The 17403-nt window shown below is 29.7% G+C and overlaps 1 protein-coding gene and 1 non-coding gene across 2 annotated transcripts; one reads left to right on the top strand and one right to left on the bottom strand.

Annotated features, from left to right (window-relative positions):
* Positions 1 to 300: 300 nt before the first annotated feature.
* On the bottom strand, positions 301 to 371 carry TRNAG-CCC (transfer RNA glycine (anticodon CCC)). Its single transcript has one exon. It is a non-coding gene; the product is annotated as a tRNA-Gly (tRNA).
* A 6666-nt stretch (positions 372 to 7037) lies between these two features.
* LOC102579182 (probable trehalase) lies at positions 7038 to 11177 on the top strand. Its single transcript, XM_015307117.1, has 10 exons — positions 7038 to 7324; positions 8059 to 8174; positions 8345 to 8445; positions 8542 to 8651; positions 8750 to 8822; positions 8902 to 9069; positions 9161 to 9248; positions 9655 to 9757; positions 9855 to 10068; positions 10785 to 11177. The coding sequence occupies exons 1-10, from the start codon at positions 7224 to 7226 to the stop codon at positions 10866 to 10868; spliced, it is 1158 nt and encodes a 385-aa protein (XP_015162603.1). The 5' UTR covers positions 7038 to 7223; the 3' UTR covers positions 10869 to 11177.
* Positions 11178 to 17403: the final 6226 nt, after the last annotated feature.

Below are 17403 nucleotides of genomic sequence, written 5' to 3'. Positions count from 1 at the left end.
CGAAAAAGTGTTATTATTGCGACAATTTTGTGCAAACAAGAGTGTAATCCAACTTGCGAGTCAAGAGTGAAAGAGCAAAATATCCACCAACAATCAACATATATTTCCAACTCCATTGCTAAGGGCCGCTATAGGTGGCAAATGGACGGATTAAGCTGTGAACATGTGGACTATCAAAACAATGACAACTATCCATTCAAATCAATCAAGTTAAAGATTGATTATATGAATTTTTACTAATATGTTCTTGCGTACGAATCGAGGAAATCAATAAACAGGGACAAAAAAGAAAAAAAAAATTGCGCATCCGGGGAATCGAACCCCGGTCAGTACCGTGGGAGGGTACTATGATACCACTACACCAGATGCGCTTTCTTGTTTCTTAATGTAGCAAATATTAAATTATTTTATATCATATTGTATTTTTTTTTTCCAAAGAAGGATAACTATGTTTAATAACTTGAATAACTAATATGGAACGGATGGAGAAGTAAAGCCTATTTTTTGCAGGGAGGATTTCCTACATTGGTCTTTCATGGTTGCGAATGCTCTCGAAAAACAGTTTTTGCTACTCTCCGAAACACTTATTTTCTCCCAGAAACTTGGTAAAACAAGTGTATATATTAATCGCCTTTTCAACTCAGAACTTCATAGGATTTTGATGTGAAAATAAGCTACAAAACACTATACATGACTAGGAAATGATGTAAAAAAAAAATCCTAATCTAAATACACAGTTCACACTTGATGAAGTTATAGTACTTGGATTAAGCAGTACTCTCCCTATTTCCTACATTACAAAATTCAGCCTAATTAGAAAAATGGCAAATACAGGGCAGTTAAAATGCATGCACTTCCTTCGATCTGACTTGAACCTTTGGGTAGACTCTGCACGGAGTATGGTACAATCATTCTAATCAACACGTTCCTTCCAGCATAGTAACATGTATAGACATCGACGAATAATATACAACTTAGCTCTTTTATCTTTCAAAGTCTTTTTTCTTGTTATACAAACTCTGACTCTGGCTTTGGCTTTCGCATTGTTGGATGAAGTTGAAGTTTCTTCCATTTTTGTAAATTGCTTTCAGTTTTGAGAATTACTAGTAGTTTCTTTTAAAAATTTCCATGAGAGTTTATTTTTATTTATACTATAATTAAATAAATAAAAAGGCATGCCTCAGTTTCATCAGTTTATTATATTTTGTTCAAGTCTTTATAGACCTTTTTTTAGCAGTAAACCAGGGGCCTTGTTTCCTGCTTTTCAGTGACTGTTATCTTTTACTGCTGGCATTGCCAGTAAGCCTGCTTTTATGGTTATCTGTTACCTATAATTAAATGGATGAGTTGAACTGAATTTGGATTGATTAAACTGTTCATTTGAGTTAACAAGAGTTGCTCAGATGATAAACACCCTCACTTTCAATGTGAAGGTTGTGAGTTTGAGTCACCAAGAGAGCAAAAGGTGGGAGCTCCTAAGAGAGGTAAAATAATGAACAGGCTATTAATCCGTTCAAAGTTATTTGAGTTGTGCTAAGCAATCTTTATTATGATTAGATATTACATATCAAATAAAAAACTATTTTGACAGGGTTCTTTATAGAGCTACATATCAATCCAACTTTTGGAACAACGGAATTGAACAGCAGATTTGGTCGGAATATATTTTTGTGACTAATTTTACAATCATTAGGCACGACCAATAAACTTGATTTTGCCGTAGCAGTAATGACCCGTTTAAATTTGAAAGAATTGGATGAGTCATATTTTCATGGACTAATTTAATTTAACATGATCAATAAACCTGGTTTTCTGGTCAACCGTTGCTACATGTAACTGTTGTTCCATTCTCGAGGACACAGAGGGGCTGTTTTGCATAGCCTTTCTTGTTTTTTTACTATATTTTTTAGGGAAAATTTTCAAAACAGCAATATTTTAGCATTTAGTGAGACTCCTTAGCAACAGTTTCATTATATATTAAAAATGTCATTATTTTAATTTGTTAAGGGATTAGTTATGTATTTATTTTATTTTGATTAATTTGAAAGAATACAAAGAATTAATAACAGAACAGAGAAAATCAAGGAACAAAAAAATTCAAAAAAGGTAAAAAAGATTTTAAATACAAATCAGTTACGTTTTGAAAAGAGCATAAATAACCATCTTTCTGTCGAGCGTTATTTTTGCTTTCTTCTTAAGAACATCAAAAAAAATTTTAAAATAATTTAGTTTGTCTTCCGAATCATTCATCTGATAACACTTTCAAAGCTTCTTCAAGTTGAATACGTCTTATTTTTGAAACAATTTTTTTCAAAATTGACGACTGTAATTTTGTCGTATCCAGTGAACAATCCAAAAACAATAAGGTATTTTTTTTTCGATTTTTTTTTGTTTGGATGAGATATTCGTATATATCGAGTACAAGAGTGTTGTTTTTTTTCTGATTGAATCAGTGAAATCTTTGTATGTATTGGGATTTATAGTTTTTTTTCCGGGTATTTTGTATCCAAATTATGATGTATAACCAATGAAATTGTTTTTTTCTTTAGTTTAGTAGTTGTTTTTTTTGTTTGAATGCATACAATAATTTGTATCACATTAAGTTGATGTAACTAATCGATCATGAACTATATGTTGAATAAAACAATATTGAATATCAAAAGTGAGATGAAAATACAAAGTTATAAATACAAAGTGAGATTGAATATAAAGTTGTGAATACAAAAGAATTAAATATTCTCTTTATTTGAAATACAAATTGACTTTGAAAGGTAAAGTGGACACATAAAATACAAAACTTGTTGGTATACAATTAGGTTGAATACAAAACAAAAGAGAAATACAAACTTGTTCACATATAAATTGAGATTGAAATACAGAATGAATACCCAATAAAATACAAAATTGTTAGCATACAGTTAGGATGAATACAAATTAAGAAGGAAATACAAACATGTTGGTATACTAATTAAGATTGAAATACAATGTAAAAACAAAAAATGTAAAACTTTTTGATATATTAAAACGAAATTAGAAGAATATCGAAAAAAATTGTTTAATCGACTAAAAATTTGAAATACATAAATATTAGATGAATATGTAAACAACTAAACAACTAATCGAAACCAAATCAAAAGAAATCTAAACAACTAATCGAAACCATAAACGGTGATATTGAAAACAAGTAAAAAAAAATCTAAATAACTAATCGAAATACATAAATATTAGATGAATATGTAAACAAACTTGCATAAAAATCAAGAATAATGACGGAAAATCCGGAATATGAACAATGAGAAATATAAACCAGAAACAGTGATATTGAAAACAAATCAAAAGAAATCTAAATACCTAATTGAAATTATCTTTACCAAAATTGAAAATATTTGATGAATAACTAAACAAAATCACATAAAAATTGGAAAATTCGACTGAAAATCTGTAATGTATAGAATCGGTGATTTAAACATCAAATAAAAAAAATCAAAATGGATAATGGAAATTACCTTACCAATCGAGAAATCTACTTGAATTAATAAAGAGATTTCGTTTAACAATAAAGAAAATTTCTTGATGAACAACAGTTTATTACCTTGAAGAAAGATAAACTTGAAACGTGAAAGGTGGGGAAGAAACGTGAATGGTGATGAAAAAAGGTTAATGGTATTGGTTTAATTTTTATTTTTTTCACTTTTAAACGGTTATTGGTATATAATTTGGTCCAATATAGGACTCTTTCCATAAATAAAATTAATTTAAAATACTAAAATCTGAATACATATTATTTTATAAAATATTGTCATTCTGCCATTTTAAATAAATATTTTAAAGTGCTATTATTTTGACTAATTATGTTAGTTATTATGACTAAATTGCTAATTTTCCCTATTTTTTAATCTATAGAGTTTACACTTATCCTAAAATGACACAAGTCCATTCATCTACAGTCAATGAGGAATAACAAAAGCGAAATCTTGAAATAACGGTAAAACTATTTTTATGTGACTATAGTTTTGTGCACGAGTTCAAGCTATGAATTCAATTAACGGAAAAGGGTCATATTTGCCCTTGAACTCTTAGAAAAGAGTTATATTTACCCTTCGTCATACTTTTTTGATATATTTGCCCTTACCATCCAACTTAAGGTACATATTTGCCCTTATACAGTTAACTTATCATGTCACCATTTTTATTAATCTATGTGGCGCCTACATGGCTCCATGTGTATATACTTTTATTATAATAAAAAAATTATTTTCTATTTTGTATTATATCTGACCCATTTAGTAAACCTGACCCAACCAATGTGAAGACCCATTAATAAAATCCGACCCGACTAATGTGAAAATCCATCAACCCTAATTTCATTAACCATTAGCCCTAATTTTATACCCATCATCTTGATGTCACAATATTAGATGAACGCTTCATACAGTGAGAAAAGGCATTCATATCTTGATTGAGAGAGATCCAACAATATATAAGATTTCTATTCTTAAATCATCTCTTTAGCTTTTTTGTATGGTATTTGTTTCTGGAATCTTTCCAAAATCTGAACAAAAATTTCACAATGAATCATAACATCACAGTAAAATTCAAACTTAACGCACATTTAAGTTAAATAAATAGAATGAATAGCAAAATTCAAAAAAGGATACGCAATTTGTAGCCACGCTTATCCATTCTGCACCGCAAGTCGGAAAACAAAAAAGCATAAGATTAGAGCACCGACGTCAAAAGTCACCTTCCTTCGTCAACAGAGAGAAGAAAACTTCGATTGTGGATGACAGAGATGAGGAAGAAAGGAAGGAAGAGTGAGTGCAAAATCTACAGAGAAAGTTAGGAATCAAATTTTGTTGAAGAAAAGTGAAAAATTAGGGCTAATGGTTAATGAAATTAGAGCTAATGGATTTTCACATTAGTTGGGTCGGATTTTATTAATGGATCTTCACATTGGTTGGGTCAGGTTTTACAAATGGGTCAGATATAATACAAAATAGAAAATAATTTTTTTATTATAATAAAAGTATATACACATGGAGCCATGTAGGCGCCACATAGACTAATAAAAATGGTGCATAATAAGTTAACTGTATAAGGGCAAATATATATCCAAAATTGGATGGTAAGGGCAAATATATCAAAAAAGTATGACAAAAGGTAAATATGACCCTTTTCTAAGAGTTCAAGGGTAAATATGACCCTTTTCCATTCAATTAATGATGTTTATATCAATCATCAAGTAAATGATCTTCCTTGCATAAATTGGAATTGTCCACGGTCTTTACTCACATCTTGTATGAACATGGAAAGATTCATGCATCGAGCTGTTATTTTTTGTCAATAGGCGTTGTTTATAAGCACATTTATGATATACCATCCAATATATTTGCTGGCATTGAACTAGTTCTTGGAGTTTATATAAAACTTCAATGATTTCTGAAAGATTCTTAATATTAATGTTATACTAAGATACATTATATACTTTAACAGGTGGAGAAAGATGATTAGAAGGTAGAATTTTAAATTTAGCCTAACTTTGTTGAAAACTTAAAGACTCTTTACATATGCTTTCTTTTGTCATCTTCCCACTATGAATCGAGAATCATTATAAAATAAAAAAAAATCATTTTTAAGTATTTAATATTTTAGTAACCGATAATTACACTATTCTTTAGGGTTAAAAAATTTAAAGAGAAAAGGGTCTGAAATATATTCGAACTTTAACCGAAATTGTTGTTACGATACCAAACTTTGGAAAAGACCTTTTACCCCTGCACTATTTAATATATACCTTTAAAATATATATACTTTTAAAATACACTATTAAATAATTCAGGAGGTAAAAAATACACTATTAAACAGCAATTTCAACCAAAATTAAAATATTTTTCAGATCTTTTTCCAAATTTATATTAGTGCATTAAAGTTAAATCATGTTCCTATTTGGAGTAAGAATATTATAGATCAAACAACACAAAATCAAGAATCTTTTCTGAGTAATAACATAGCCATTAATTATTATTTTTCAATTAATAACACCTGCAAAAATTTCGATTGCCGGCCTTCTCTGTTCTTACAAAAAAAAAACATTTTTTTCTTCACATAAATTTAGTTATGGCATCAGTATTGAACCCTTTAACTTGTTATACAACATGAGTAAAGCTATAATTTTTATGATTTTTACTATGTCTATGAATATGATTAAAGCTGAAACTTGCAAATCCATTGATAAGGGTCCTGTTTTTTATGTCTTTTAACATTCTAAATTGCTAATTATTGTTGTATGATTTGTAATATCTTTTACGCAATTTTGAAATAATAAAGGTTATTTCTTCTTTCTCAATTTATGTGGTACTAATAAAATTTCAAGATTCAATCAAATTTTTTTGTCTTTAAAATATTCTATTGTTAATTACTGTAAATTATTGTACTTTCTAAGTAATTTTCAAATAATATATATTATTTCATTTGTCCAATTTATGTGTCACCGATAAAATTTGAAGAGTTATTATATATAGAATATTTATTAATAAATATATATAGAAATGACATATTTATTATTTAACTATGTAACTAAAAATCTTGTTAGTTTTTGGTTGAAAGCTAACAAGATAGTTACAATCATAGTTGCATTATTAATAAATATATATAGAAATGACATATTTATTATTTAACTATGTAACTAAAAATCTTGTTAGTTTTTGGTTGAAAGCTAACAAGATAGTTACAATCATAGTTGCATTATTAATAAATATATATAGAAATGACATATTTATTATTTAACTATGTAACTAAAAATCTTGTTAGCTTTTGGTTGAAAGCTAACAAGATAGTTACAATCATAGTTGCATTATTAATAAATATATATAGAAATGACATATTTATTATTTAACTATGTAACTAAAAATCTTGTTAGCTTTTGGTTGAAAGCTAACAAGATAGTTACAATCATAGTTGCATTGTGGCTTATTATATATAGAATACTTGAGATGTTCCTTTTTGACTTGTAAGTAATCTTTTCTTTGTTCTATACTCAAATTAACTAGTTGAACAACATCAGTCTCATCCTTAAGTGTTTTGTATGAAGTGATGATGCTTGCAACGTCGCATACTGCGATACTTCCTGGAGTTTGTGTCCTTCTAATAGTTCTCTTTTTCTATGAGAAAGTTTTATGCATTAAACATATTTGTTGTAATGCAGGGGTTTGTTAGCAGGCAAAATGTATGAAACTGCAAAAGGGATTGTGACTAATCTGGTTTCTCTGATAGATCAATTTGGTTATGTTCTTAACGGTGCAAGAGCATACTACAGTAACAGAAGGCAAGCATTCTTACACATTGATTCATAAAACTTACAGCTTTTAAGATGCTTTAACTTGTATGTATTGCCTTTATGCAAAAGTTTCGGATTTTGGGGGCATTTCAAAAACCAACTTTGAATGGTGAAATTTTTCTGTTTATAGAACCAATAGAACGTGCAAGCCAGTTTAACTACTGAATTTGACCCTAATTGAATCACACACATAAAATATTGCAGAAGGTGGTAATAACTAAGAACACACCTAAGGGTGTAGCCTAGTGGTCAATAAAATGTGTTGAAAACCTGAGGTCTTTGGTATAAATCTCAAGAGGCAAAAACTCTAGATGATTTTTTCCATCTGTCCAAGCCTTGGTGGATAGAGTTATCGGTATCTATGCTGGTGGGACGTAGCAAGTACTTGGTGGAATTAGTCGAGCTGCGCGCAAGCTACCATTATTATTCAAAAAAGAAGAATTTGCAGAGGGAGTAATTTTATCTCTTTCATATCTTAACTATTTTTCTGGAAAATCAGGATGTCCTCTTGTATTTCGGTCTTTTTTTTACTGCAAGTTGTGCTCTCCCTAGTATTTCTGTTGTTTTTTTAAGGGGTGAGGGTGGGGTGTGGTTAGTGGCTAGAAAAACCTTACTAGGACTGACTGTATGTAAGTTACTGTTATATGAGAAATCCAGTGTCATCTATTTTCTCTTTTCATGCTATGCAAATTCTTATTGTATCTTATGTTTCACATGTTCAGTCAGCCTCCTGTCCTGGCCACGATGATTGTTGACATATTCAATCAGACAGGTGATTTAAATTTGGTTAGAAGATCCCTTCCTGCTTTGCTCAAGGAGAATCATTTTTGGAATTCAGGTACTATCTTGTTTTTTATCGGTTCCTATTAAATAGTCTGATGCCTTTCTTGTGAATTTACTATAGTTTTTAGGCTTTGTTATGGTTCTTCTGGCTGAATTGCTTTTTGTTGGAAGCCTACGGGGAAGACTTTACTCATTTGTCATTGTCCACTTATTTGTTTGTTTAAGGAATACATAAGGTGACTATTCAAGATGCTCAGGGATCAAACCACAGCTTGAGTCGGTACTATGCTATGTGGAATAAGCCCCGTCCAGAATCGTCAACTATAGTAAGGCTCCGCAACTCATATTCCTGACTTGGTTTTATCATGACCGTTGTACAAGTGTAAATTACAGGTTCTTCTTTTACTTTTTAATTGATATAGGACAGTAAAACAGCTTCCGTACTCCCAAATATATGTGAAAAAAGAGAATTATACCGTGAACTGGCATCAGCAGCTGAAAGTGGATGGGATTTCAGTTCAAGATGGATGAGGTATCACATTTCAGAAATTACAAAGCAGTGTTATCGTTCATTTATTCTCATTATAGTTTGATAATACAAAGAATGACTGGTTTTAACTTCTATTGCAGCAACGGATCTGATCTGACAACAACTAGTACAACATCAATTCTACCAGTTGATTTGAATGCATTCCTTCTGAAGGTAATTTGTAGAATCTCTGAAAATTATGCCTTAGAAATGGGAACTTGCATATAACCTGGCTTTTAAATTTGTCTAATAGATGGAACTTGACATAGCCTTTCTAGCAAATCTTGTTGGAGAAAGTAGCACGGCTTCACATTTCACAGAAGCTGCTCAAAATAGACAGAAGGCTATAAACTGTATCTTTTGGAACGCAGAGATGGGGCAATGGCTTGATTACTGGCTTACCAACAGCGACACATCTGAGGTGGTATATCTTGCATCAAGTCTTGTGCATGTCTTCTCACTTTGAAAAACTAAAGCATTCTAAGTTTTGTTTCGTTTATTTGTGATTTTAGGATATTTATAAATGGGAAGATTTGCACCAGAACAAGAAGTCATTTGCCTCTAATTTTGTTCCGCTGTGGACTGAAAATTCTTGTTCAGGTTTGCATCTATCTGTAATACTGTTTCCTCTGTACTCTCCCATTCTCTGTGGAATTGTAGGACTTTGTATGTCAAACCGAGCTCCAACCATCTGAACGATACATTTACAAAGCTAATACCTATAACATTCAGAAAGAAAGGAAGAAACTGAACTTAAAACACATGCAAAGCTTATCACCGCTCATCGGGTAATTCTAATAGAGTTAGTTGCCCTCGTAAAACTGCTAAAATTTTGACCCTGGACTTGTTTGGACTGTCCATGATGTTCTTATTAGTTTTTCAAGAAATAAGCCAATGTCTTGTCTTGTTTTGGTCCCAAAATCAGTAGACTTTCTAAGTGATATTTATCGATATAGACATCACTACTTGAGCATATAATGATGTTTTTGCTTTGTTATGATTGAAGATAATAATATCACAACTCAGAAAGTAGTTCAAAGTCTCATGAGCTCGGGCTTACTTCAGCCTGCAGGGATTGCAATGACCTTGTCTAATACTGGACAGCAATGGTACGTTGCTTATCTTAACTCTCACTGAAATAAAGGAAAGAATTCATGATACTACAGTGCCTTTCAATCTTTGATCTCTCATATTTGTCTACAACAGGGATTTTCCGAATGGTTGGCCCCCCCTTCAACACATAATCATTGAAGGTCTCTTAAGGTCCGGACTAGAAGAGGCAAGAACCTTAGCAAAAGACATTGCTATTCGCTGGTTAAGAACTAACTATGTGACTTACAAGAAAACCGGTGCTATGCATGAAAAATATGATGTCACAAAATGTGGAGCATATGGAGGTGGTGGTGAATATATGTCCCAAGTAAGTGCATGACGCAATTTTGGCACCTGAAATATATTAGTTAACAAATATTTTGATTAATCTCCTTGGAAAAGCAAATGGCTTGTTTCATTAACAAATTATTTTTCATCTACATTTATACACAGTTCTAGCCTCTTGCAGAAATGCAGAGTAAGGCTGCCTACAATAGACCATTGTGATCCAGCCCTTCCTCGGACCCCGTGCATAGCATAATCTTAGTGCACCGGACTGCCCTTTTTAACATTTACACACAATTCTAACAGTTTGTTGTACTAGAGCTCTCCCTGTTCAAGGAGAAATATTAGTTGTCAAAGTGACTAGTTGCCAAGTGATATAGATAACATTTGCATACTCAAAACTTTTGGTTTCACTAATATGTTATGTTATAGCTATGTTACAAGGTTTTACGTATACTTTGAATCGTACTATAAAAACATTCTACTCTCGAAAATCCAGAAAGTTTTGAGATGTAATCCTAGTTGGACAAGTGTTACTGAACTCGGGAACAGAGCTATAGTTCTACTTGCGGGTTTGGCAAAACCCAATAGCTTTGGTTCAGACCCTATATTATCCAGAACTCATTAAGTTGTCTTTTAATGAATCCAGGACCTATAAACTCAAAATTCTGCCTTCGGCTCTGACTGTACTAGACATCATATTGAGCACACTAAATCCATGTTTCTTTTAAAATGACTAATACTTGTGTCTGAATGCAGACGGGTTTCGGATGGTCAAATGGCGTTGTACTGGCACTTCTAGAGGAATTTGGATGGCCTGAAGATTTGAAGATTGACTGCTAATGAGCAAGTAGAATAGCCAAATGAAACATCATTGAGTTTTATTTTCTTCTTCTGTTAAAATAAGCTGCAGTGGTTTGCTGATAGTTCATGTTTGTATTATTTCATAAGGTTTTTGTACCATATCAAGTGATATTACCATGAACTATGTTGTTCGGACTCTTAAAAAACCGTCAAGCGTGTATCGGATTTTGCAAAAATAGTGCATTTTTGGAGAATTCGATAACATAGACCATGTATGGATCTAAATTGTAAACAGCTTACTATATTAAGTAAAAGTAAGATGATTCCTCTGCTTTAATAAATGAACATAAGTTATTCTTATGACCCTTTAGTCTTTTAAACTTCCGCAGTATGTTTCTCTCTACCTGCACGAGGTAAGGTAAGGATGCATATACATTATTGGAGACTAAATTACTAAATACGAAAATCTTTAAAATTCAGATATATCCGGCATAATTTGGAATATACAGACTCAATTTTTTTTTATAGAGTTTCAATTTTATGAGTTCGAACCAAATTTTTACATAGTTTGAATTCACTAAGTTCAAATCCCACTATTTACCCTTTTTATCTAAATTGAAATGGTTTAAATAATTTCTTGAAATGACCCATGTTTTTCCTCATTAACCAAATTTCATGTGGTTTTTCTTTACCAGAAATTTTTCCAAATTAGTTCATTTGTCATATCTCCAACTAACTAAAGTAAAAAAAAAAAAGGTTAGTTAAAAAAGAAAAATACAAAATCAAGGAGTTTGATGATTAAATTGCTTTTTACCCAAAGCATAGTAATAAAATCATGAAAACTTCCCCACTACTTAATTTACAGGTGAAATAATTAAAACAAAAAAAAAAAGTAAAAACAGATTAGACAATTCAGCAAAGGAGTCATCATATAACTTTCTGGTAGGCAATTTAAACAATAATGTGATAAAATAAAGGAAATATTATTAAATGAATTTCAAAATTTATAGCTTCAAATTCTTCAAAAGAAGAAAAAAAGGAAATTTGCTTTAACTTGGCCCTCATATTGAAATTAAGATAAAGTGAATAACTTGCTTTTTTTTATGTTCTTATTTACTTCCTCCGTTTCATATTAGTTGTCTTTATTTGTCGACATCACTAAAATATTCCTCCCAAAATAATTGTCAATTTACAAAATCAATATAGAATTAATTTTGAAATTTTTTGTTTTGCCTTTAAAATTACATCGAAAGAGTTGAGGAAAATTTTGTAAAAAATATTTTTTATTTATAATTTCTTAAAGAACGAGTAAAAGAAAAATACGACAACTAACATGAAACAAAGAAAGTATTAATTTGCTTTTTCTCCTTTTTTTTTGGTTGACTTGCTTAAAAGAAAAAGGGAAATGTTAATCCTCCTTTTACATTGGAAATTGGCCATGGCATTATATTGATGCCAACCTAACACTAAAGTCTTGTCATAGAGAAAATAATTTAGTGACAGCTCAATCCACTAAACCAATATAATTTTCTTATAAATCAAACAGCTATATACATGATATATCCCCACGAGCATAGTGTAAAAAATAATAATCATGGTTTGGTTAAATCAAATCAATGTTTTTGTATTGTTGATTTCATTGATCCCTTGATTGGGTACAAAGAACTAGTCATTAACAGTGATGTTAATGTAGTGGCAAGGTTCAATCACAAGTTTTAGAATCGAATAAAATTAAATACTACCTAACAAATTTCTTTTTCGCGATTATTCTAATGTCTTATGTGAAGGTGAATTTAAGAAAATTATTTTATTTGAGAATCTTTGAATCTTTACTTATTTTCAATTATCCGAAGTATTTCGTTGATTACTATACCCTTTTTAGTTTTTGAATGCTTATGTATCTAGCTATTATAATTCGCTCCTCCTTCACTTTTAAAGTTATGTCATTATAAGGTTATGTTAAATCATAAATGAATGATCTTATCAACGTTAGAATAATAAAGTAAAAATAAAGTTAAATACAAAGCAAACTCTTTTTCACCTTTTCTAATGTCCTAGGTGAAGACATCTTAGAAGGTTGTTTTATTCGAAAATCTTTGAATCTAAATTTATTTTCAATTCTATGAAGTATTTATTGATTACTATACGCTTTTTTAATCTTTGAATACCTAAGTATCTTCACACGACTTTATCTCTTTGAAGAAGGACAAACTCTTCTTTATATACACAATTTTATGTATGAAACATAATGACTTTTTCTCTTTTCCTTTCTTATCATAAGATACTAGCTAGAGTCGATTGAATGACAAATGTTTACTTTCAAAGCGAAGATGATTATAATTTATATGTCCTTCACCCTTCACTTTTAAAAAAAGTGATCTTAAATGGATCTCATCAATGTTCATAAAATAATAAATTATACATTTGATCTTTTAACTTAAAACGTACGATATTTAAAATTTTGAATCTGTCACTGTCCAATACTAACATTTCTTTAAATAATAAGCACTAATTAAAGACATTTTAGTTAAGGATTAGGGAACTGTTCCAAAGACAATGGAGCTAGTTGCCTCCTTTTTTTTTGTCCAACATTAGTAGAATGAATTGAAAAAAGGTTAATAATTAAATTAAGTTAATTAATCTTTATGCTAAAATTAATTGTGGATTGCAATACGTAAGAGATGATCTCAGCAGATACATGCATAATTTTATGTTAGTGGTAGGGCAATTGATTATATAAATAATGATTATTCACTTTAACCAACACTTAAAAAGCCTAATTTTTTGGAGATTAGCATTAAAAGATACTGAACATGTTTGTTTAGGTACTAAATGATATGAACTTAATATTATAAATATTCTTTTAATTTTTACCCAATCAGCAGTTAGCACCCACAGAATTGGAGGGTTGGGTTTGGTAATCTCTGAGCATTATGTTGATTTTTTGAGATTAAGCTATTTAATTAGTGACTTTATGACTAGATAAACCAAATTGCTTTTTTTTTTTTTTACATTTTCATTTCTTTAATCAACTCTTCCTTCTTTTTGTTTTGTTTTATGTGCTTGCTTGATTTACTTAATAGTTTATTTATATTGCCTTTCAAATTAGATTTAAGGGATAAATAACACTTAGTAATTGGTATATTTTGTTTTCAATCCTTGTGATTTTTTATTCGACAATATATTTAACGTTTAATTAATTAAAATATGTGTTTTGGTCTTTTTGAGTAAAAAAAAAGTTATATTTGACTTTATAGAATGATAGTATTAACGAATATGAAGTAAAATTTAAAGTTTAACATAACACAGGAGGATGGAACGATTAATATTTCAGATAAAGTTGTGAATAATACAAGCAAATGGGCTAAAAGTGCTTACTTCATAAAATTGAAGGTTTAATATGCTTAGTCAGATATTATAATGATTATAATAAGAATTTATCAATAATAGAGGGCCAACAAATAATATATCAATCTTAGATTTAATTAAAAGGCATTATTGTCATAGGAAATATATAGTTGGTTTAGTAATTTTGGCTTCTTGTTCCTTTTGTTTTTATCTTAATGAAGTTAGATTACAAGAAATAGTAGTTTAATTATTATAATTAATTAAAACTAGTATTTCCTAGAAAGTAGACAAATGATATAAGTATAATAGAGGCTTAATTCATAAGAAAATCAAAGGATGATTAATTTATATATCCTTCAATAATTTGCATAACTAAAAGGGCATAATTTATCATCATGGAAAGGTGGTTGTGGATGCAATATAGTAGATTAGTCAAATCAAAGGATGATTATTATAATTGAAAAAAAAAGATAGAAAGATTCCAAAAATTAAAACCTTAGTTTAATTTTTTATTTTTTAAAAAAACTAATTAATTTCAAAGAAGGGTACAATGCAAGATCTGGGGTTCCCACATAAAAATAGTGGCAATGATTGAAGTATGGTAGTATTGAATGGCTCCATTTTGTGTTGCTTTCATTTTAAAATACAACTTTTTAATTTGAAATTTCAGATTTTGTGGATTTATATATAAAAAGTTAGTGGAAAAACTATGAAAATTGTCCATTAGCATATGGAGTGGAGTCCTATATATTTATTTATTTTATTAATCCGAAGTTTATTTCCTCAATATATGCATGCAGTCAACTATTTGAGGCTCTTTGCATATTTAAGTTGAGCTAGGTTGAAGCATGTTCTCTTTAAATGGTGACTCAACTTTTGTTTGGACATGCGATTTGGATCATAATTTTCAAATTCTCTCCAAAGATATGATTCGGGATCCCAAACGTGCATTCAATATTTTTTTAATCTATAAGTTTATCTTTTATTTTAAAAAAAAGATCCATTATTTTAATTTTGAAGAAAAAAAAAACTGATGCTCAATGTAAAAAGATTGCTTGTACCATGTGAAAGAATTATAGTAAAAAATAACTAGTTACTACTGTTATTGAGTAGTGAATCTTTACAAAATTATATGAATTTGAAAACCTTTAATCACAAATAGTTATTTAGAAAAGAAATATAGATATATATATATACACATATTATAAATGAACTATGTTGTTCGGAATATCCTGAAACTTTTTTTTCTTGATCAAATTGATACTATAAATGATACACCGCTACTTATTTTATTGAATATACATTAAACATATCAATATTGATTGTTTAGAATTGATGTTTGGGTTAACTTGTACATATCTTGATTAATTTAATTATAATGTGTTTGCTATTTCATATTACACAATACTTGAATAACTCTACTCATTAAAATTTTAAAATATATGAAAACAAATCAACTAGGGGTGGAGTATTTGTTATTGTGGGAACATTCTAAAAGAAAACATGCATAATTACTCAACCCATTGGATTCCCCAATATTTTCTTTCTTCCTGTCCCAATTAAGCAGTACATTGCATGGCTTTCAATGCAAGTCAAAGGGGGGAATGAGGCATTAAAATAGATTCATCAAACCCAATGTTCAATTTCAAACACAATTAATGTAGAAATAATAAAATGTATATAGTATATAGTAGCTCGTTAGGCGTTAAACTTTTAAATGAGTGAGGTGATGATTCAAAAGAGCATCTGACTAATGTGAATTTGTATTATAAAGATCCTATTAAAAAATAAACGTTGTCTATTCAGAATTTAAATTTTAAAAAAATAACTGAATCAAATTCTTTAGTGGTAAAAAATGACATTTATAAACACACTAAAGAAGAAGCAACATCTTCAAAGCTAAGAATTGCCTCAATTACTTAATCTTTAAAAATAAGCATATTTTTATGCATCCACATACATATGACTTATGAGTTGGTCCAGCTTTGAGAGTTGAACAAATAATGGTCTATGAATGGGAAAATTTTCAAGAATCTCATTTTAATTACACTACATTATAGGGCATTTCCCTATGTGGGAATCTAAGTTGTTAGTCAAAACTTTTCCCATGTGCTCTTATTAGAAAATTCATAATACGATTTCTTTGTATCTATGACTTGCTTCTTCAAAAGCATACAAATCTCCCTTTTGAAAATGAATCACTCTTTTCATGTTTAATGTTTTTTTTTCCTTTAGAGGAGAGTGGGTGGGGGTTAACTCAGTTTGAAGTGTGTGTTGTACTCTTACTAGAAGGCTATAAGCTTCATTTAGTGAATGAGTAAGTAGTTCTCGTTTAATTTTACTTCTGATTTGTTGCAATTATCTTGATCACTTTTTAATAGTCGATATTTAACTTAAATATCTTTTTTTTTCCTTCGAAAACTAAAAGAGTACACAAACTTGAAATAAGTATATATAAAAATGAACTTTTGGCCAAATTCAAGACTATGCAAGTATGCATAGCTAGGCCAGATAAGTAGAGTGTGAACAATATCATACGAGGGCCAAACATTGAGTAAACAAAGAATTGAAATGAGTTTAGATACCATGATATATACTATTTAATAAATTAAAATTTGATCTAACTCAAACCAAAAATTATCTCAAGAAATAATGATAGTATAATGTCATATAAAAAGACTAATTGCACCATCCAACACTGATGGGACTTCCAACATAAGCATCACCTCATTTATAATATAACCATTCGATATCTAAAATTTGCATCATAGATAATTAATAAAAGAGAAAATCACGTTTCGTATTAAGGGCCCGTTTGGCCATGCGATATGATATCATGATATGGTATCATGAGATGAAATTGAAGGTTTGTTTGGACATGCGATATGTAATTTTTGTGCTGTATATTTCTCATAAACATAAAAAGCCCATAAGTTATAAAACTATTAAAATAGCCCCAATTGTTTATTCAATCTTATCAAGTAAACAAAAATTATAAAATCGCATAATAAATTATTACAAAATTATTTGTTCTCCACTTAAGTAATTGTTTCATCTAACTTTAATTTAATAAAAAAAATTGAACATAAATTGTAGTGTACTAGTCTTTAATATAATCCTCCCACATAGTACGGACAATTTCCTCACGTTGAATTTGCATTTCTCGATCATGTGACCGAGAAGCTGAACCAACATTGTTACTTTGAGCCATTTGCTGGTCAATATC

This window comes from Solanum tuberosum, unplaced genomic scaffold (assembly GCF_000226075.1).
Source record: "Solanum tuberosum cultivar DM 1-3 516 R44 unplaced genomic scaffold, SolTub_3.0 scf00048, whole genome shotgun sequence".
In the NCBI taxonomy this organism is placed as follows: domain Eukaryota; kingdom Viridiplantae; phylum Streptophyta; class Magnoliopsida; order Solanales; family Solanaceae; genus Solanum; species Solanum tuberosum.
This window is presented reverse-complemented; position numbering and strand designations above follow the sequence as displayed.

Bases quoted from the DNA above. Each gene is read 5' to 3' on its own strand.
- LOC102579182 (XM_015307117.1), top strand. From the start codon at position 7,224: ATGTATGAAACTGCAAAAGGGATTGTGACTAATCTGGTTTCTCTGATA. The intron at 8,823-8,901 runs GTAATTTGTAGA...TTTGTCTAATAG, and splicing joins TGAATGCATTCCTTCTGAAG to ATGGAACTTGACATAGCCTT. The intron at 10,069-10,784 runs GTAAGTGCATGA...GTCTGAATGCAG, and splicing joins GTGGTGAATATATGTCCCAA to ACGGGTTTCGGATGGTCAAA.